General features: G+C 44.1%; 1 protein-coding gene across 1 annotated transcript in view; it reads left to right on the top strand.

Moving 5' to 3' along the window:
• Positions 1-22267, top strand: part of APOD (apolipoprotein D) — an 86404-nt gene that overhangs the window by 23223 nt on the left and 40914 nt on the right. The window contains exon 2 of the mRNA XM_086944917.1: positions 20861-21022. Within this exon, the coding sequence (XP_086801043.1) occupies positions 20894-21022 (129 nt within the window). The 5' untranslated portion in view covers positions 20861-20893. The remainder of the gene's footprint in view (positions 1-20860; positions 21023-22267) is intronic.

The following is a 22267-nucleotide window of genomic DNA, read 5'->3' on the forward strand; positions in this document are numbered from 1 at the left end:
TTTAGAATCTTTGCAATGATGGCTCTAGGTGATTCGCCTGGGCGTGGAGGGGGAACCAGGGCCCTGTGTGCCCTTTCAATAACAAAGACACTGGACAGTCCGGTCGGGCATAGCTGGGTACGGATCCACGTCTCCAAGAAGCGTTCAGCGTTTCCAGCCTCAAGGCGCTCCGGCACGCCTAGGACCCTGATGTTGCTCCGACGGGCCCTGCCTTCCGCATCTTCCGCTCTCCTCTCCAGTGCAAGGGTAGTGGACGTCAGGTGCGCGACCGATTTCTGCAGGGAGGCCACTTCCGTTTGCAATTGTGCGATGTTGCCCTCCGCGTCTGAGACCTTGTCCGCCACCTTACGGAGGTCCGTCCGGAGGAGATTTACATCAATCGACACAGTCTCGTTCTGTCTCTCCAAGGCAGAGTGGGATCCCTGGATTGCCTTCAGGATCTCTGCCCGAGAGGGTTCATGCGGTCCATCGCAACCATCGTCCGGTCCCGTCTGCCGCGTGATCCTCTGCGACGGCAGTCTTGGGGTGGTATACTGCACGATGGTGTTGGGTTGGGAGGATTTCGCAGTCCTATCCTTGCGGGTCGTCATCCTGGGGGGCAGACCGGGAGCCCCCTCGAGGCGTCTCAGCTAGGGCTCGCCCGGTCCCACCGGGTAGGCACAGATCCCAACAGCAGAGCGAAGGCGGGAGGACCGGTGAAGAGGACAATTCAGCAGGGCGTACCAGGCAAATCCGGCCCAAGCGACGACCCCCACCACTAGCCAAGGGAGAGTGCGGCAACCAGTGGGCAAGATGCACTCACCGAGCAGGGCGGGAGGACCTCCAATAATCAGGATAAAAGCAGCTTACCGCCAGCCAGCGCACCTCGGGCGAGCCCCCTCCAGTTCCAGGGGCAACAATGTGATTTTCGAGCCCTCGGGGCAGCACAGTCCGAGTTCCGCTGCCACACGCGGGGGGCCGCTCCGGCAGCCGGGGAAAATAGCACGTAGTTTATGGGGGGGGCCCCAAATCGCCCGTGCCCCCCAGGAGTCGACATCGCAGTACGCCACTAGTTACAGCGCCAGTGCAAGTTCCACGCGGAATGCTCTCCGCAGCACCCCGCAGCAGGGACGGAGGCCGCAATCCCCACAGCTACAGGGAAACCACAGGGGACAGGCCGCCCCGGCTCCCAGTGCAGAGGCGGGCCTTGATGTAAGTAGGTCCGGCGGGTCAGCGTCCAGCACTCGGCGATTACACCGCCTCAGTCCCCAAGAAGTCGCGTAGAGCCCCAGGCACCAGCGGAAACACCCACCCCGAGCTGCACTCCGCAGCCGGGAGCTCCGGTGTAGGATCGGGTCGGTGGGGGGAGGGGCCAGCACCTCAACCCCCTGCACAGGTCAGCGGGAGTCACCGGACCCCAGCACAGCCCTCCACTGGCCTCTCAGGACGTCCACCACAGGTCACCGACCATCAGGAGGTCCGCCGTGCACGCGAGCACCTCCCCAGCCGGGAGACTTCCTCAGCAAGCGGGCCGCACGCACCGCTACTCTCTCGCGCAGGCCCAGTCCGCGGTCTCGCGTACAGACAGGCGAAGCCCACCGAGCACCGCGGTGTTCTCCGGCGGCTTCAACGGGGCATCAGAGGCTCTCCTGGCGACGTGGTGGTCCCAGACGGGACGGGAAAGGATCCGGACCGTCAGCACCCCTATGGAGGGTCCAGCAAGGATCTCTTTAGCAGGATACAAAGGGTCCTCGGACGGAGCTGGTGAAGCTCACGTCCTGTCGGCCATGCTGCTTGGCCACCCAGGTCTGTACATTTACCATGGACCTTGTACTTCTGATTCTGGTACCAGCCCCAACAAATTAGGAAGGTACTCGCTAATGACACCGGAGATGTGACGTCTCCACACACTAGCAACAATATCCACCTAGGCTACTGAATTGATATTTTTCTGTATTTGTATTCATTTGCAGAGGTTTTAAACAGAATGAATGAATGAATACTCATTTCTATAGCGCATGGCTACCCTGGGGCATCCCAGCGCTGTTAGACCAAAAGACTGAAGGAGACATTCACTGAAACAGAAGTGTCTTTAATCGCTTCCTGAAGGCGAGATGGTTGCTTTCAAGCCTGATGTTGTCCGGGAGGTTGTTCCAGCATTTGGCTGCTAAGAAAGAAAGCTGGCGACCACCCATTCGGGCTCGCTTCACCCTAGGTACCACCAGCAGATTACGCTGATTGGACCTAAGGGATCTGAGAGATTGATGTAGACGGAACATGGGTAGAAGAATCTTGGGGCCGTCATTCCAAATAGACTTGTGTGCCATACACAAGATTTTAAACGTGATTCTTTCATGAGTCGGCAGCCAATGCAATTGTCGCAATGCAGCCCTCACCGAACTGCGTCTGGGTACATTCATAAGCAGCCGAGCTGCACAGTTCTGCACCGCTTGCAGTGTATGAACGGATCCTACTGGGGCCCCAAAATAAACAGCATTTGCGTAGTCCAGCCGCGAAACAATCAACGACTGAACTAGCATGCGTCTGGCCTCAAACGGAAGAAGAATACTATATATTATATTAGATTAGGGTTTATAGAACAGATTATGAGATATACATTTGGTGGCTGAGATGTGAGACAGACGAAACAACATGTATATTTACAGGAATATCAACTACGGATAGGACTTGAGGTAGATTCTGAGAGATAGTTTGAACCTAGGCAGGATAAAGGGTGCTTCTCACAGGGAAAGGTGTTCCCAGAGGTGAGGCGTCAACAAGTAAAAAGTTTGAAAGCAAGAGGCAGCATGAAGGAACGATCAGGAGGTCTTAGTTGCCCAAAGGGTATGTTGAGTATGGTGTCCATCAGACGACAATGTTGCCAAGGTCAAGGGGCGGGGTTGATCCCTGGGTAGCTTTGAACAGTAGGTAAGTCATTTATATTTGTCTTTGAATGGAAGATTGCCTTGTAGTGTTCTTGAATGGAAGTAGGATGGTTACTTGGGAGTTTAAAGGGAACATGTGCGGCAAAGATATGGGGAGAGAGGGGGTAAAGTGGAAGGCTGAGTAGAAGACTGTTAATTGTTCAACATTAGGTCTTTATGAGAGTCTTAGCAGTTCGGAATTAGAGTTGGTTGGAATGGGAATCTTCCAGGTGAGCAGCTGGTATCTGACTTTTTTGGCCATGGTAAAGCTATTACTCCCAATTCCATGCTAGAATGTAAGAGCGGGTAAAGTTGCTAGCAGGTGGTGATTGGATACAGGTCCTGGGGACTAAAGTTAAAGGAAGGAGATGTCGCTGGCGAGGTGGTTGGTGCTGCTGAAAAGAGCATGGGCGAGAGACAGCAACACGAAGCGCAGAAGGGTGCAAGAGAAGTACTTAACCATAAAAGAAAAAAATAGTGCCTGAAAAGTAAGCCGTGGAAGGACACCTATATTAAGGCCATGTCCAGGAAAAGGACAAACACAAGAATAGGAAGGAATTCCCCACACAATAATGAATATAAAGCAAGCACATCAGAGTGACAGTAAAGTCAGCCAGTGATAAGCAATGTGCTGGTTCAAAACCCACTGTTAGCCGACAAAAGGTATTTTTGGGAAAAAGCCAGCTTGCACCTTCTGTTGAGTGAGACCTAAAAACAGAAATGGAAGATTAGTCATCACTTTCAGAATCATCAGATGCTGGGGTGTGCACACGCCTGGACCTGAGCAATACAAGTCATGATTTATTGGCAAACATCATTATTTCCAACCATGTCTTTCTATTCCCTCTTCTTTCCCCTTTGTTTGTTCTGCCCTCTCTTGCTCTCCGGAAATGTCAGTAGGTGAAAAATACGTGCCGGTGGGCCCCACCCACAACCACTGGCTCAAATTAAGCACTGAATTCCTGATCCTGTTTCTCCCACCTTTCCCAGAGAAGAACACCAGCCATCTGTTCACATTCTAAGTTTATGCAAAGACCGGGACATGATTCTTAGGTAGAAATTTATATGAAATTGTCTGTATTCATTTTTAGGTCTCGCGACCTATCAATGCGTGCAAGCGCATTGAGCGGAGCTAGAATTCAAGTGCTCGAAATCCTCGTCAAACCAAGGGCTTCTTGGTGCGGTTTTCATTAAGTTCACGTAAATCACGTGACCAAACAAGCACGCACATTCACGGCCGCACAGCACATCAAAGGGCTTCGCCCAGCGTGCGCTCTGCGGCTTCTTCTCCCCTAATTAATCATGGCTGGCCGGCCGGCCGTACTTTCAGTTTCCCGGCCGCTCTTTTATCTCTCCCCCACTGTATCTGTCACTCCTGTAAGTAACGCTGCCAGCTTGTGTAAGAAGATCTTATTTTACTTCTCAGATATATAATCATATTTTTAGAGCAGTTCGAAGGTATGCACCGCCTTCTTCAGTCAGGTATTCAAAAACGAGTTATTTGAAGCTCCTTCATTCACGGCCGCACAGCACATCAAAGGGCTTCACCTAGCGTGCGCTCTGCGGCTTCTCCTCCCCTAATTAATCATGGCTGGCCGGCCGGCCGTACTTTCAGTTTCCCGGCCGCTCTTTTATCTCTCCCCCACTGTATCTGTCACTCCTGTAAGTAACGCTGCCAGCTTGTGTAAGAAGATCTTATTTTACTTCTCAGATATATAATCATATTTTTAGAGCAGTTTGAAGGTATGCACCGCCTTCTTCAGTCAGGTGTTCAAAAACGAGTTATTTGAAGCTCCTTCAGGTGTCCGTGGTACATTTATGTGGAACCTGACTCCTCCCCTTGTAGTCTGCCCGCAGGCCCTGGTCTTAAACGTCCTTTTCGAAGTTAGGTGTGACGTGCTTGTTGCGTACTCAGCGTGTTTTGGGTGGACACAAAACCGATTTCCGTCAGTCAGATCCCATGCTGCTCTTTGCAGTAACTGGTACTGCAGTAACATTAAAAGAGCATTTTCAAACCTGTAGAATGCAGAGTTTTCTTTAAAAAAAAGAAAAACACAAGATGGCGGCCTGAGCCCACCCTTTTTCCGTAAAAAGGATCGGTTGCATCACATAACCTGTGCTGAGTGCATTTTGTACCGAACACCGAAAAGTGATTATTGACATTATTTAACTTTGATTGTATGATGTGTACTTTATCTCGGCTGCACTATGTTTACAGAGAAAGGAGCTGGAACCACATTCACTCCACAGCGTCTTCCTACCAGGACTTGCAACAGGTTGTTTGATTTCATAGAAGTAAACATATTAAACTTGGGTTCTAAAGATTCCAGAGTTCCTTATAGTTGGAGCAAATGTAGACATCTTAAATCAGTATAATAAATTTGAGTTCCACAATGTCGTATGTAATAACTGAAGGGTTATGCCTTGTTTTGTGCCCCAGGTTGGTGAACAGTGGAATGCCACCCTGGCATCTGGTGCCTTTAGTTACATATTCTTATAAGTGATGGTGATAGATACAAGTGGAGTATAAAGTCATGAACCCACAGCCTCTTTATATTGCTGTCCCTGCAAACAACATAGTTTTAGGTCTGGCTTAGAAACGTCTTTCGTGTTATTTAAAAACCCTTATAAATACATATCTAAATCCATAAAGTCTTTGGATCTGCCCTCTTCATCCATTGGCCGTTTACATTGTTACTCTCGTTTTGCTTCCGCCCACCGTAGCATACACCTTGGGGTAATAGGTCTACCACTTTTCATTCATTGACTGTTGTACACTGAGAATGACCACATACACCAGGGCTTGATGGGCCATTATGTCTTTCATTTCTATTATATTTATTCTGTGAGGGTCCTGTAGCTCCCCAACTGGCAATTGTACTGTTTTCACTTTAAAAACTGTAACGCCTGTTGCATTTGCTAGCAAAAAATAAATAAGAGCAGGCTTGGAAGGCTAGAACTGTTGCGCTTGACAATGCTTGTGTTGATTCTCTGTTGGATGCTGTCTCTTGAATTCTAAGATGGGAACACTTTAATTCACAGGGCAAGATCTTCGTTTACATTTTGAGAATTTGTTTCGGTTTTAAAACATGGACGCGCATTACTTGCCATGAGGATGTGAGTCTTGTAATTAATTGGCAGGGTAGTAAATGGAGGGGGGAGGGCGGGGCGTGGGGGGGGGGGGGGGGGAAGCGCCTGCAGAATGACCCTCTCAGGTCAGCCCCATAAAAATCGGTCATTTGGCTGCAGCACATTAAATGCTTTGAGAGTGGGACACAGCGCTTCATTGTGCTGTGGTGCAATTCTGACATTTAGGACGTGTCGTACGTTGAGGCAGCGAAGCCTTTGTCGGGTGAGAAGAAATGCGCCCTTCTCCTCTGAAATAAAAAAAAAGCACTGTTCAGTTTACACGACCAGTGATATCCACACATTTCCCCGTCATCGGGGTTATTTTTGCAGCATATTTGGTTAGAGCGCTGGGTGTCTAGATTTGCTGGTAACCCCTATGTTCTGACCTTGGTTTCGCCGCCCACCCGTTGGTGCGGGTAACTTCGGACAGCAGTGGTGTCGGCACGTGCTTCGGGCATCCCATGCCGCCAGCTGTAGGGAGCAAATCATACCAAACACAAACACACTCAGTGCCACATAATTATATGCTACATATTTACACTGTGCTCAACACAACATACACTCCAAATACCACTCCGGGCCACATAATTACACTGCACTCAATGCAACATACACTCCAAATACCACTCAGTGCCACATAATTACACGCCACATAATGACACTGCGCTCAACGTAACATACACTCCAAATACCACTCAGTGCCACATAATTACACGCCACATATTTACACTGCACTCCATGCATTATACACTCCAAATACCACTCTGTGCCACATACTTACACGTCTCATAATTGCACTGCACTCAATGCAACATACACTCCAAATACCACTCAGTGCCAAATAGTTACACTGCATTCAGTTCAACATACACTCCAAATACCACTCAGTGCCACATAGTTACACGCCACATAATTACACTGCACTCAATGCAACATACACTCAAAAAACAACTCTGTGCCACATAATTAAGCGGCACATAATTACACTCTACTGAATGCAACACACACTCCACACAATACCACATAATTATATGCTACATAATTACATACACTCAATGAAACATACACTCCAAACAATACCACTCAGTGCCTCATAATTATATGCTACATAATTACACTGCGCTCAACGCAACATACACTCCAAATACCACTCAGTGCCACATAATTACACTGCACTCAATGCAACATACACTCCAAATACCACTCAGTGCCACATAAGTATATGCTACATATTTACATATGCTACATATTTACACTGCGCTCAACGCAACATACACTCCAAATACCACTCAGTGCCACATAATTACATGCCACATAATTACACTGCACTCAATGCAACATACACTCCAAATACCACTCAGTGCCAATTAGTTACATGCCACATAATTACACTCTATCGCATCACCACAGCATCACTTAGCACCACCAAGGGGCACCACCACATCACTCAGCGCCACCACAGCATCTGTGCAACCCTTCAACAGCAACTGGTTCAAATATGTTCTCTCAATGTTTCAAGCTTTATTACAAATGTCACATAAAGATGTTAATATTTCACTTCTGTTCTTGGATTTTCATCACAATAAAATACACTGAACATAATCTTCACAAAAGTTATTTACAAAAGTTTAATCTATTGCCATTATAAATTACAATAACTTTTATTAATTAAAAAAATTAAAATCAATGGTTATTCGTAATATCAATACATCCAAGTCACGTAAATACAACACATATTGCATTACAAATGCTATAGGTGTCACATTTGCGAAAGTTAAAAGTATTGTCTTTGTAAATGACAAAGCTATTAATTTCGCAATTTTCAAAACCAACACATAAATAAAAAATGTGTCATTTACAATACCAATAGCTCAAACTTTCCTAATGCGAGACCTATTGGCAATGCCAGTGCTTGTTAACATGGCCTTTCTGTCTTTGCTTACTTTAATTATCATGCAGGGGGTCATAAGGGCAGCTGTAGAACTAGAACACATTGTTGCAAAGTGTTCTCTTTGACCATTTACTGTATAAATATATACTGTATAAGATAAGCAGAAGAAGTACCACCATAGGTGGCTATATTTCAAATTGTTGTACTTGCAGGGACATTAAAATACCGGCCAGGTGATAACCCCAACAGGGAGGCGCCTGCTGTGAGTACCTGACAAGGCGATCACCTGCACAAAACCGATCATTGAGTAATCAGCACTTACATTTTTGTCACTTTTTAATCATTTGTGTACCACCTGTTCAGAATGCTTTTTTTTTAGATCTGGCCACAGACAGCTTTAGTTACCAAGGCAGACTTCATGTCAACACAAAACTGACCATTGTGTAATCAACACATACATTGTTGTCACTTTTTAATCATCTGTGTACCACCTGTTCAGAATGATTTTTTAGATCTGGCCACAGACAGCTTTAGTTACCAAGGCAGACTTCATGTCAGCACAAAACTGACCATTGTGTAATCAACACATACATTGTTGTCATTTTTTAATCATCTGTGTACCACCTGTTCAGAATGATTTTTTAGAGCTGGCCTCAGGCAGCTTTAGGTCTCTGGCAGACTTCATGTCAGCACAACAGATAAAATGCAACACCACTTTGACATGAAGAGGGGCATTGAGTCATCATTGTTCAGGCATTGATTTATTTGCTTTGTCTTTCAGTTTTGTTGTTAAATTTTGCATTGATTGAAAATAGTACCTCTTCAGCAACGCAGCTGTTATTCACAGGCCCACTGTTCTGAAATAATATGCAGTGGCCACGAGGGAACAGTTATCAGCATTTCCTAGTGCCATGAGACCCTTCTGGGTGAATGTCACACTCGCTAAATTCCATATCATAGAAAAGCACTTAGTGCCACTAGGCTCCTCTTCCACTTTATTGGCCTCATTTACGAGGCCCCTTGCGTCACTTTTGTGCCGTCAGAGGGTTACTTTTTTGACGCTCCGGTGGCGCAGTGTGCCGCAGCATATTTACAAGGCCACTCAAATCCTTTTTGCTTGGCTTTTCATGGCCTTGTAAATATGTTGCTGTGGGTGTCCCCACGCAGCACTCATGGAATCTGAAGCATTCCCAGATGTACGAGGGATTGTAAACCTGAGAATGCGACAGATTCTAACGCGACCCCCGGGGTGGTGTTAGGGAGATGCAACGAGGAGAAATATCTTTATTTCTCCTCGTTTTTCCCAATTTCTATGTGTGCTGCAGAAAGAGGAAAACATCTTTCTTGATTGTTTTTGTGCAGGAAGGTGTCCTTTCCTGCACAAAAAAAATAACCCCACCAACGCAGGCACCCTTGCATCATGGCGCAAGGGTGATTGCGTTGGCGCATGGCTGCCCTTTGTGCGCCAGCGCTGGGAAAAAGGACAGGAATGTGCGGTATCTCATAGCTGCGGCGCATTCTGGACAGCGCAGTAAGATTCCTTGCGGCGCTGCGCCAAAACCTCTTAATGAGACCCTCTGTGCCTACGACGAGCAGAACCGAGAGCAACCAGTCACATTTGACAGACTACCAATGCGAGTTATTTCTGATTATATTGCTCAGTGGTGACCACTGAGAATGGGGTTTCCCAAAGAAGGTAATCAATATCCCATTGTAAAATGACTCCCATTCATCTTTGTAAATGTACCCATAATCCCAGTTTACAGTGTAGGTTTTTGGTAGAAGGGAACCTGCCGAGTGCTGTCTTCTCCCCCTTAGCCAGTTTCACTCACTCTCTCACTGCTAGTGTGCTTTGCTTTCTCCTCTCACACCTCAGAGCCGCTTTCACATAATCCTGGCATAAAATCTCTACTGCATTGATTATTGATTTCTCCTCTTACCCTAAACAGCTAAATCTCCAGTGCCTTGTCTGCAGATGTGCAGTCACCAAGTGAAATATTCCAAGATGTATTACTTGTCCTTTGGTTTGAAATTAAGTGGATGAATGTTTTTGAATAATTATGTGTCATTTTCTTTATAGTGCTTCTCTTAAAACACTCAGGGTGTCAGTGCTCATTACAATGAACATTCTAAGATTCTGAATCTCAAAAAACCACTTGCTACATCATATATAGTAACAACAAGCATTGCAAAGACAATAGGTTTGGTTGATAGCTGAAAATGCTAGTCAGACCCACTGACATTGCCAAAGCTTGTTCATCGAGTTAACCAACTACACTCTTAAGACTTCTTGCCAGTTTTCCAAGTTCCTAAAATGTCCACAAAATGCTTGGAAATTGATTTGGTTAAGAATAAGAAAGAAATATCATGTAGATTTTTCAAAATAATGAATTTTGGATTTGTATCGCATTCATGGATTTCTAGATAGCAGTACTAAATAATGCTAGTTTTTACAGTTTAGTATTGGCAGCCTCGAATACCAGCATTGGTGTTAAGTGTAACAAAATGCATAAGCATACCTGTTAATCCTCTCCCAAGGTCTGTACTGTAAGCACGGAAATGTTTGGTATTAAGATAGCTTTGTTTTGTAGACCTGTTGTTCTTATTACAGTACGAGTGTGCGAATCCATATGTGTTCGGTTATAAAAAAGGTTAAATACTAAATATATTTGATGTGGTGGGAACAAAGTCATGTATGCACAGTATTCAAAACTGGGTTCAATTTCTACAAGTACTTATGTTTATTGGTTGTGTTTATGTTTATTGGTTTGTATAGCGCTGAATCACCCATGAGGGTTTCTCGGCGCTTGGATTAGACAGCATAACAGGACCATGAGCTAGAAGAGATACGTTTTTAACATCTTTCTGAATTGTGTCAAACTGGGACAGGCCCGTAGATGAAAAGGCAGGTTATTCCAGAACATCGGAGCCAAGTAGGAGAATACTTTGCCTCCACTGCGCGCCTTTTTGATCCTAGGAATGGTGATCAAAAGCTCTGAACTGGATCTAAGTGTGCACGTGGGGGAGTAGGGGGTCAATTTACAGGTCAGATACATAGGTCCTTGTCCTCTGAGAGCTTTATGGATCATACATCCTATTTTGAATGTTATTCTTTTTAGTATGGGAAGCCAGTGCAGTTGATTCAGAAGAGGTTCTGAGGGTGTTCTGGCTGGGGCGTCAACCGTGAGGCGGGCGGCAGTGTTCTGGACCACCTGTCGTCTCTTTATGGAGACACTGTTAGCTGAAAACATGAGAGCGTTACATTAGTCTAATCTACTAAGAACTAAGGCCTGCATAAGCGTTTTCTTGGTGGAGGTGGGAAGAAGGGGGAAAATCCTGCGCAGAAGGTCAAGTATGTAAAAGCAGGATCCTGCCGTGGTGTTAGCATGCGTTTCAAGAGTCAATTTGCGGTTAATTCTGACACCCTGATTTTTGATGGCTTCTTTAGGGGTGGGGGCAGTGCCTAGTTCGTCCGGCCACCATATGGGTGTCCAGCAGGTTTCAGCTCCTCCAAACAACATGATTTCTGATTTGCCCGCGTTAAGTTGCAAGAAGTTGGCCTGCATTCAGGTGGCAATGGATTTCATGCCTTCAGAAAATCTGAGTTTGGTGTCAAAAGTCAGGAGGAGCTGAGTATCGTCTGCATACGAAATCGGGGTAAATCCTAAGGATCTCATCAGTCTGGCCAAAGGGGAGACATAAATATTAAAAAGGGTTGGACTGAGGCAGGAGCCCTGCGGGACCCCCTTGCTGACTTTTGTCGTGGCAGATTTAAAAGTACCCATAGTGACCGTCTGTGTCCTATCCGTCAGGAAGATGGTGCAATCTAATGAGAGATAGTATTGAATGCCGCAGATAGGTCAAGCAGCACAAGGAGTGCTGCTTGACCTTTATCATTACTTATTCTGATTAGTCAATGCACCCACTCATTTCTATAGAAAATACCTTTCCCATAATCTTCTGGCCATCTGATCTTCTCACTGGTGGAGTGAGTGATTTTTTCAAAATACATCCCTTGATATGGAAGGAGATGCAACTATCATTTGGTTTCCAGATAACCAACCTTCCTTGTAAACGGAAGTTTAAAGGGGATCGTTTGGTTGTGTGTGTCTTGTAGGCACTATAAGCATCCTTGTAATCTTATTTAGACAGTAAATTTAAAAAAATCCAACTTTTACTTTGAAAATATATACTTTAAATGTAAAATACAATTAGTCTGAAAACATTGAAAAGGAATTTACCCATTTGACCTCAAAATACTTTCTTTTCCTTAAAAGGAAAAATCTGCCCTCTGATCTGAAGGCTATATACATTTCTTCCCCGTGCTGAGAAATTCAGTGATTCTTAATAAACAGCTCTGAAAACTAATCGCGTTCTGGTATTCCCTAACATCGCCTCAAAATGTAACACTAGCCTCAATCCATATCCCTGTCTAGTTTCTCTAATGTAACCTGCCAACACACAAATTCACACAGAGTCCCTGAAGGCTCTATCCTCACCTTGCTTACGTTGAATCTTTACACAGAGCCTGTAGTGTCCTAATACATAAACTTGGCACTGACAAGTATGTTGATGACACTCAGCTTTACATCCGAGTATAGTCGCTTGAGAATATCTAATTTCTTTGGATCACATCCAAAGTTTGATAGCTCAATTTAAGCTAAGATGGAGAGATCATACATCTCTCACAATGACATCACTGACCAAAAACGCAAACCCGTCAATAATGCAAAATGCTCCGGAGGACCATACCAAAGAAAAATGTTTAACATTTGACAATATGACATGAAGTAAAACAATGACGCAGAAAACTTCCACAGTGACCTATAAAGGTAACAGAACACTTTCAAACACTTCATCAGACTCTCAATACACCACTGTTCTCTATCAGCCATTCTCATCCTTTCTACCAATTAATGTTCACACCAGTGGGGCAGACCAGTATAATCAAACTACAAACTAACCATATAAAAAATGTATCATTTACAAAACATTTATCATACATACCAGAGCATCGTTTCTCCCTGTTCTTACGAACAACAGCAACACATACACTATTTTTCAAATGCCTTGAGCAAGTTGCATCTAACATATACACATATTTAGAAATACCTAAGCCAAAAACACTGAAGAAACAAATATAATAGGTCTTCGCATGCCTATTAAAATCAGACTGTTTGTGCAAAGTTTGTACAAAACATCTAAAAGGGTTGTACTTGACCCTAGTAACTAAATTACCTATAGAAATATCTGACAGATCTTGACATGCCTATGGGAATCAGCCGGCCTCTAGGAACACGTTTGAGGTCTTCACATACGGTTAGGAACCAGACTGACGAAGAAACATCTAACTGGTCCTAACATGCCTGAGGCAACCAAACTAACTTTAGAATCATCTGGCAAATCTTAACATGAGTATAGCAACTATCCTGCCTATAGAAACATCTGACAAGCCTCCATATGGTTAAAGCAACCAGATTGTGTGTAGAAATGTTTCTTAACATACATTTGGCAACCAGGCTGCCTGCAGCAACATTTGATCGAGCTTCACGTGTGTATACCAACCAGAGTGCCTATAGACACATGTAATAGGTTCTAACTTGCCTATATTAATCAAGCAGAAACATCAGGCATAACTTTGCATGCCTGTATCAACTAACCTTCCCAAAGAAACATCTGAGAGGTATTCACATACCGTTGGCAACCAGTCAACCAGTAGAAACATCTGACAAACCTTAACATGCCGATAGCAACAAGATTGCCCGTATAAACATCTGACAGGTCTTCACAAAGCTAAAGCAACCAAGCTGCCAATAGAAACCCTTTGCATATTCAAACATGCCTATAGCCAGCAGACTGCCTGTAGAAACATCTGACGGAGCATCACATGCCAATAGCAACGACTGCCTGTAGAAACATCTACCAGGACTTCAAGTATCTTTAGCAACCATATTGTTTGTAGAAGTGTCTAGCAGGTCTTTATCTGTGATGTGTGTGAATTAATGGTAAACAAAAACTGAGAAACCACATTGAAGGAAATCAAATCATAGAAAAACAATTTTAAGGAAAGACAATTTTAAGGACATACAAAAAAATCGAAAATTAAAGGAAACCTTTTAAAGAAAATATAATTTTAACGAAAATGCACAAATGCATTAAGCTTAGGTAGAGTTTTGGATTTCTGTAAGGGTTTGGGTTCAGGGATTGGTAATGTTTCGGGTGATGAGGGGTTTTTAGGGGTCAGGAATGAATGGAGTTCGGGCATAGAAAGGTTTTTTTTAGGGTTCAGACATGGTGCAGTGTACGGGATGGTAAGGGGTTTTTAGGGTTAACGGATAAGTGAGGGTTAGATGTGTGAGGGTTTTTAAGGTTTCTGTGATGGGTGGAGTGTAAGGGTTTTGAAGGGTTTTAGGTTTCAAATATGGGCATAGTTTATGGCTGGTAATAGTTTTTAAGGTTTGAGAATGGATAGCGGCTGGAGCAGTGAAGAGGTTTCAGGGTTCAGGATGGGGTGAAGTTTAGGGTGGTGAGGGGTTTTATGGATTCAGGGATGGGTGGAGTTTAGATGTAGAAAGGGGTTTTTAGGGTTCAAGGATGAGTAGTTTAGGTTGATGAGGAGTTCTTATGGGTCATGGATGGCTGGTGTTTAAGGGCCGTGTTTTTTTTTTTTTTAGGATTCGGACATGGGTGGAGTTTGTGTGCACTGAGGTGTGTTAAGGGGGGTGTAATGGGTGGGGTTTAGGCGTAGAAAGGGTTTTTAGGTTAAGGAATGGGTGAAGTTAGGTATAATGAGTGATTCTGTGGTTCAGGGATGGTGGATTTTAGTGGTAGAAAGGGCCTTTAGGCTTCAGGGATCGGTGTAGTTTAGGTGTGGTAAGAGGGTTTAGGGGGCAGTGACTGATTGTGTTTAGGGAATTTGAATGGTCAGTAGTGGATGGTGTTTATGGGTGGTGATGGGTCATTGAATTGAAAGCATTTAAGTAATTGCTTGACAATGTCAAAGATATATAAAAGATATAATGTCCCCTGAAGTAAAGCATTGAAATAAATATCTCAGACAAAACCGTTTCTGAACGAAAGATCTGCAACCATTGCATTTATAATTAAAAATTAAGCATTCAAATGCCACTTTCGCCCAAAAAGACATTCTATGAATTGGTTTCTATGAAAAGGTAAATGTCATTCATTCTGAAAATTTCCATTAAACAGTTTAGATTAAATGGTTTTTCAGTAATGGTATTCCATGAAATCGTCTATCTATGAAATCACATACAACCGTTTATCTGCCTATAGCAACCACAACTAAAAAAGTCATCATTACACAATATTACGGTACACTTATGCACACCAAATCATGGTAAACAAAGTATGCGCCCTTCCTGGTGTGTAGGTCTCCGGCCAGACACAATGCCTCCTGCCCTGCAACAACTACAAAATCAACAACGGCACGGAGCCGGCATATATAGAACTGCACAGACTGTGAAACACAGACTGTGGAAGCCACAATCACACTTTGATCAGAACAAGGAGAAAAGGACACACAGAAGAGCAGCCAGAAAGAAAGATGCACAGGGAAATGGGGGGGGGGGGGGTTAGAGCCAAGTATGTAGTAGTGTAAGAGCAAAAAATATCACTGCAGGGCAAACGTGGGCATATAAAGTGCTTTGGTGTACTTCCTGCAAGGAAATGTTTGCAATTCTTTAAAATTTCAGCTTGACACTGTGTAACATATGGAATACTAACATTAAACTACTCCTTACACATATCACCACCCAAAGCACCATTAAGAATATGTTAAAACATTTTAATATTTAGGTACAAATAAAGCCACTATTTTGTAGAATAAATTGCACCATGCAGAGATCTGATACTCGCCTCTTTATTCCTCAAATGAATCTTCTATTCTTTATTTTCTCCGACGTTTTTATCCTTGAAAATTAAGTATAGCTTCCAAATAGGATTTTTCTTGGAAGTAATGCTGTTAATTGCAAGTAATCTCCATTGAAATCTTTACTTTCCTCAAGTATAATTTCTCTGAGTTTAATGCACCAGAATATCACCTCAGTGTAGTTATAGTTACAGTTCATAACAGCAAAGCTCCAGTGTTCTTTAACATTCTTCAAAGGGGCAAAATTCTTCAATCATTTGCATTGTTTCATCCTATTAATGATGCCATTATGGTATTCTTCCTAAAAACTGACATAATCACACTTGTTCTTCCTCCACTGCGTTTCTTGCTGTGTGCTTCAGAATCCATGATGGAGTGTAGAGGTAGTACAGGTTGCTCCACAACAATTGCATATGCTCCAATGATACAATGGATTCAAGCTAGCCTGGCTGACGAGGGTTGTTAGCCTAAAACCGGTCCCATGATGCTTGTTTCCGGTCTAGGGAAGACATGGCTTGGCAGTTCGGGCTGAACTGTTCCCATGAGGCACAGGGTCAAGACTGATTTATATATAGCTGGGTCTGAACTGAGGTGGTGAAGTGAGCTAAAGAACGATGATGGATTCACCCCAGATCTGTGATTGGGGGTGAGTGTCTGAAAAGTTTCAGCGCTCCATCCATCATCTCCTTGTGTTTGCTTTGTTCGCCCTAAGGGGCTCATTATGATGGTGTAACGAGTAATACCTCTGCCATATTATAATCGCGGGGGTATCGCAGCGGCCGCAAAGTACGTCCGCCTCTTTTCTGCCGATCGGCAATCGTTCCGATTGCCTGCTGGTCGGACTTGGGCCACAATATGGTGGTAGTGCCTAGCAGGCACCACCATCCATTTTAGGATTTGTGCAGTAAAGGCTGGTAGGGATATGCTTTGGGGGCCCATTGCGGCCCCCAGGAGGTTGGGGGAGTGGGGGTTCACTTGGGGGGTACCCATGGTACCCCCCTCCATTTCCATGCACAAGGTGGCAAGCACTGCTTGGTGCCTGCCACGTTGTGCATGGAAATGTACAACATAGCAATTTGGCATTGCGGTTGGTGCTGTTGTAAGCAGCACCCACCACAATGCTAAACTGAGGAATGCGACCACCACAGTGGGGGTCTCATCCTGATTCACTGTGCGGGACTGCCGCATGTCTGGCGGCCGGTCCCAAAACCGCTGGGATGTCTGCCCGCCATCCTAATCGACCCCTTAGTTGGCAGGGTATGCCCAGACGTGGGTCCCTTGCTCACTTTGCCACTGGATTCAAGCTAGCCTGGCTGATGAGGGCTGTTAACCAAAAACCGGTCCCAGGATTCTTGTTTCCAGTCCAGGGAAGACATGGCTTGGTAATTCAGGCTGGACTGTTCCCATGAGGCACAGGGTCAAGACTGGTTTGCATATAGCTGTGTCCGAACTGGGGTGGTGAAGTGAGCTGAAGAACGATGATGGATTGAACCCAGATCTGTGACAGGTGGTAAGTGTCTTAAAAGTTTCAGCTCTCTGTCCATCATCTCCTTGTGTTAGCTTTGTTCGCCCTAAGGGGCTCATTATGATGGCGTAACGATTGCCATCGCCGAGACGGGGTGGCAACCGTTACGCCATCATAATGAGCAATACCCCGTCATATTATAATGGCGGGGGTATCGCAGCGGACGCAAAGTGTGTCCTTCGCTTTTCCGCCTGTCAGCAATCATTCCAATTGCCGGCCGGGCAGACTTGGGCCACAATATGGTGGTGGTGCCTAGCAGGCACCGCCACCCATATTAGAATTTGTGTGGTGTAAGGCCTTTCCATGGCGCTGGCGGGGATTTGCTTTGGGGGCCCGTTGCAGGCTCCCGGAGGCGTGGGGGGTGCACTTGAAGGGTACCCATGATACCCCCTTCCATTTTCATGCACAAGGTGGCAGGCACCGCGTGGTACTTGCCACGTTGTGCATGGAAATGCACAACATAGCAATTTGGCATTGCGGCGGGTGCTGCTGTAAGCAGCACCGGCCGCAATGTTAAACTGCGGAATGCGACCTCCCAGTTGGCGGTTGCATCCTGCTTCGCGGTGCGGCACCCCCGCATGTCTGGCGGCCGTCCCAAAACTGCGGGGATGGCGGGTGGACTCCGGTCCGCCCGCCATCCTAATCGACCCCTTAGTTGGCAGGGTATGCCCAGACTTGGGTCCCTTGCTCACTTTACCACTGGATTCAAGCTAGCCTGGCTGATGAGGGTTGTTAGCCAGAAACCGGTCCCAGGGAGCTTATTTCCGGTCCAGGGAAGACATGGCTTGGCAGTTCGGACTGGACTGTTCCCATAAGGCACAGGGTCAAGACTGATTTTCATATAGCTGTGTCCGAACTGGGGTGGCGAAGTGAGCTCAAGAATGATGATGGATTGTTTACAAGCATCATCATTGCAGTATGGCAAATCTGTGACTCTGATTAGGCACCTTGAGTGCCCTGGTCACTTTTAATCAACTTTTATAATCTTAATGTAAAGTGGCCTGTATTCAATTGATGCTTGTTATTTTGGTTGCACACATATAATATGCGTATGGTTCCTTCTAGCCTATTTATATATACAGGGTGATTTGCAGCATATTTATCATTACAGACTAGGGGCCCGATTCACAGAACTAACTTAAGACAAAATCCTAAACTTACTACTTTTGGTTTTCACAGAAGTTAGGATTTTGTCTTAAGTTTGTCTTAAGACAGACTGAAGACAGACTTAAAACAGACTTAAGACAAAATCCTAACTTAAGTCTGTCTTAAGTCTGTTTTAAGACAAATTTAAGACAAAATCCTAACTTCTGTGAATACCAAAAGTAGTAAGTTTAGGATTTTGTCTTAAGTTAGTTCTGTGAATCGGCCCCTAGGTGTATTAATCACGGGTGAGGTATATGGTTGTGCTCCTCTATTTTTCCTCTGATAACTGCTTTTACGTTATAGGTTTGAGCACTAACTTAGTTTAATTCTGACTAGTTTGTATTATTGCCCAACAATGTAAAGTTAGAATAATGTTTTTGGGACCTTCACTGCCATAAAACCTTTACAATTCATAGGAATATACTGATGGTGGCCATTAATAATTGGAAACATTACTGCAATTACTTTGCAATTGATAGGAATATGCTGATGTTGCTTACTTTCTAAAGTTGGCATCAGTTAAATTCTTCTGAATGATTGGCTATATAGGACATTATCCTGGTATCAGTGATATGGTAGAAGGGAGGGACGGCCGTAATATGAAGTTGACCCTGTCATGGTTTTGTTAAATGTCTGTTACGTAATTCCTTTATCAAGAATTGGGTAAAGGTTTGCTATTCATGTAGATCTCGAGCTGGGACATGACTTGACTCTATACACTTACTTCGGGTGACTGCCTGGTGAAGACACAACGGCTTACAAGGGAAAAATTGTGAACACACTATTTAATATATTAAGGTGAGACTCTTGTATTAATTGATATGGAGACAGGATGTGGGGCATTCCCTTTGTCTAATGACTCAACTCACCCCTTGCAAAGTATATAACTAATTCAAGTAATCCACTACATTTAGTGTGAATTTTTGATGTAGTATGTCATGTGCGTTATATTTGTGCTTTATTAGTGTGATCCCTCTGAGACACATAGGGATTAAGACGTTTTGTTTATGTATATGTGTATGTTTTACATGTTTTTAAGTGCGGTGATTTATACTGTTTTTTATGGGATTGTTTCAGCCCTGATGAAGTTCCTAGTGTGACAGGAACGAACCGCGTTGGCTGATTTTAATTCATATGCAACACTTTTCAATAATAAAAGAAGATGATGGACTGAAATTTGCCATATTGAATTCATTTCTGGTGCACCTTCCATTTTGAAGTATATCCTATTCATTCACATGTTGGTAGCCTGTTCAATGGCGTAGATGTGCTTCCTCAATGAAAACAAGCTTTGGCAAAGCCAATAGGTCTATTTGCTTTGTCAATGGTTTTTTATCAATATTGTACATGAGTGCTGGCTTCAGTGCAGCAAGGCTGAAAGTAAAAAAAAAAAGCACTATGACATGGTCAACGCTGGCTGTGTCGTACAACTTTTTTTTTACCTTCAGTCGTTTCGCAACATGGCTAATAAACATTGGCAAAACCAATAGATCTCATATTGGCGAGACCTATTGCCTTTGCCACTGCTTCTTCTTCTATTGTCCCACATTTAAGATATGTTATGTTTTCTATCGGTAATTGGTGGGTTACTCCCACAACACTTTCACATCCACTTCATCCACAAGTATTGTCATCTTGCACATCCCAATTTAGAAGCCACCCTATCCCTCTTTTACCAGGTTTCCTATGTTTATCACCATTATTATGATACTGATAAGGATAGTGATTAATATTACCTTTCTTAGAATTGCCATTTAATTCACACTAAGGGCCTTAATTAAAGTTTGGTGGATGGGATACTACATCACAAATGTAGCAGATGCCCTGTCTTCTGTATTACGAGTGCATTATAGCTCGGGCCACTGGAATAATCCAAATATGAGGCTGCCGCATTTTTAGCATAGTTATGAATCTGCCGTATTTGCCACATAATCCATAATCTGCGGCATAATCTACAGATTTCAACAAAAACATGTTGTTTCTAGCTCAAAAAGATTAAGCCTTACTATAGCGCTTGTATTACTGCGGACTGGATATACACCAAGTTTTGACGGAGTATTCAATCGACCACCTCTTATTAATTTTCAGTTAATTTGTTTTTGTTTGATTGATTTGCTAAAGATGTTTTCATAAACAGCTGATTGGTTACTGAAATATGTGTTGTATTGCAAAAAAGCATTGAATCATTTTCTTGCTCTAAAATAAAGAATGTATAGGTGCAAAGAATTTCCATCACTGTTGCTGAGTTCCATACCATAAACTAAAGGTATTTTGCTAGTAAAAAGACTTTAAACTTAGTGCCAAGATGTGTTAGTGATATGTATGCCAGCCTCCAGGTGCCCCAGTGTCCTCATGCCAAACCTTTTATATTTTTACAGGTTCTTTCTTTGACGTCACAAAGGATTAAAGACATGTTGGAGTTATTTGTAGTGTTCCTCATCCTCCCTAGTGCTGAAGGTGGTCGACTCTTTGACTTTGACAGAGTTACTTATGGTGATTGCACAAAGCCCCCAGTCCAGGAGAACTTTAATATAAGCAAGGTCAGTTTATGTGTTTTCACAGTTTGCCATTTATGAAAAAACTTAGCACTATTTTGTAGTACTTATGTACTAACATTTGGAGCAGACATGTTTTCAAAATATAATTTTACCTTCATCCTTTAAAAACGATATAACCAAATGGGCCTTATAGTTGTTATGACTTCTTGTGTGCCACATGAGACTTATAATTAGCACCCGCATCAAGGGGAGGGGCAAGCTTTTGGTTTTCTATTATTAGATTACATTACAAGATTGACTATACAGAGTAAGGACAATACTACAGGTGTCCAGAGAGCACCATCGGTGATGTGCTAACTCTACTATCTGGGCAGTGGCAAAATAACCACCTATCCATATTAATCTAGTATTAAGTTCTGCTGGGGCTATTGGGGTACTTGAGTTTATTTATTACATTTATGTGTGTATATAGTTTTTTATTCATGAGGGCTGGATATTTGGAGTACCTCCAGGTGGTGATGATGCCTAGATGAAGCTGTGAGCCAGAGTATAGGAGTAATGGAACCTAGCAAAATCAACATTATCCATTGCAAGCTGGCTTGCCAAGGGAACAATGGGTGGGGCAATAAGATATTGTCATGCCTGTTAAGAATTAATGTGTCCATAGCCATACCCACCCTCTTCAACGTATACATGAGCCCCCTCGCGACCATCGCTCGCCAACACCACCTCAACATTATATCCTACGCAGATGACACCCAACTGATCCTATCACTCACCAAAGACCCCAACACCGCCAAAACCAACCTACATGAAGGTATGAAAGAAGTAGCAGAGTGGATGAAGCACAGCCGCCTGAAACTGAACTCAGACAAAACAGAAGTCCTTATCTTAGGCACCTCCCCCTCCGCTTGGGACGACTCTTGGTGGCCAGAGGCCCTTGGAAAAGCACCCATCCCGACGGACCACGCACGGAACCTGGGCATCATCGTGGACTCCCCACTCTCTATGAACAGACAAGTCAACGCAGTCTCATCTTCATGCTTCAACATCCTCCGCATGCTCAATAAAACATTTCGCTGGATCCCCACCGAAACCAGAAAAACAGTCACCCATGCACTGGTTACAAGTCGCCTGGACTACGGAAACACCCTATACGCCGGTATCACCACAAAACTCCAGAAAAAACTCCAACGCATCCAGAACGCATCAGCCAGACTCATACTAGATATCCCGCGTAAAGACCATATCTCTAACCACCTGAAAAACCTCCACTGGCTCCCCGTC

This window comes from Lissotriton vulgaris, chromosome 11 (assembly GCF_964263255.1).
Source record: "Lissotriton vulgaris chromosome 11, aLisVul1.2, whole genome shotgun sequence".
NCBI classification, from domain to species: Eukaryota; Metazoa; Chordata; class Amphibia; order Caudata; family Salamandridae; genus Lissotriton; species Lissotriton vulgaris.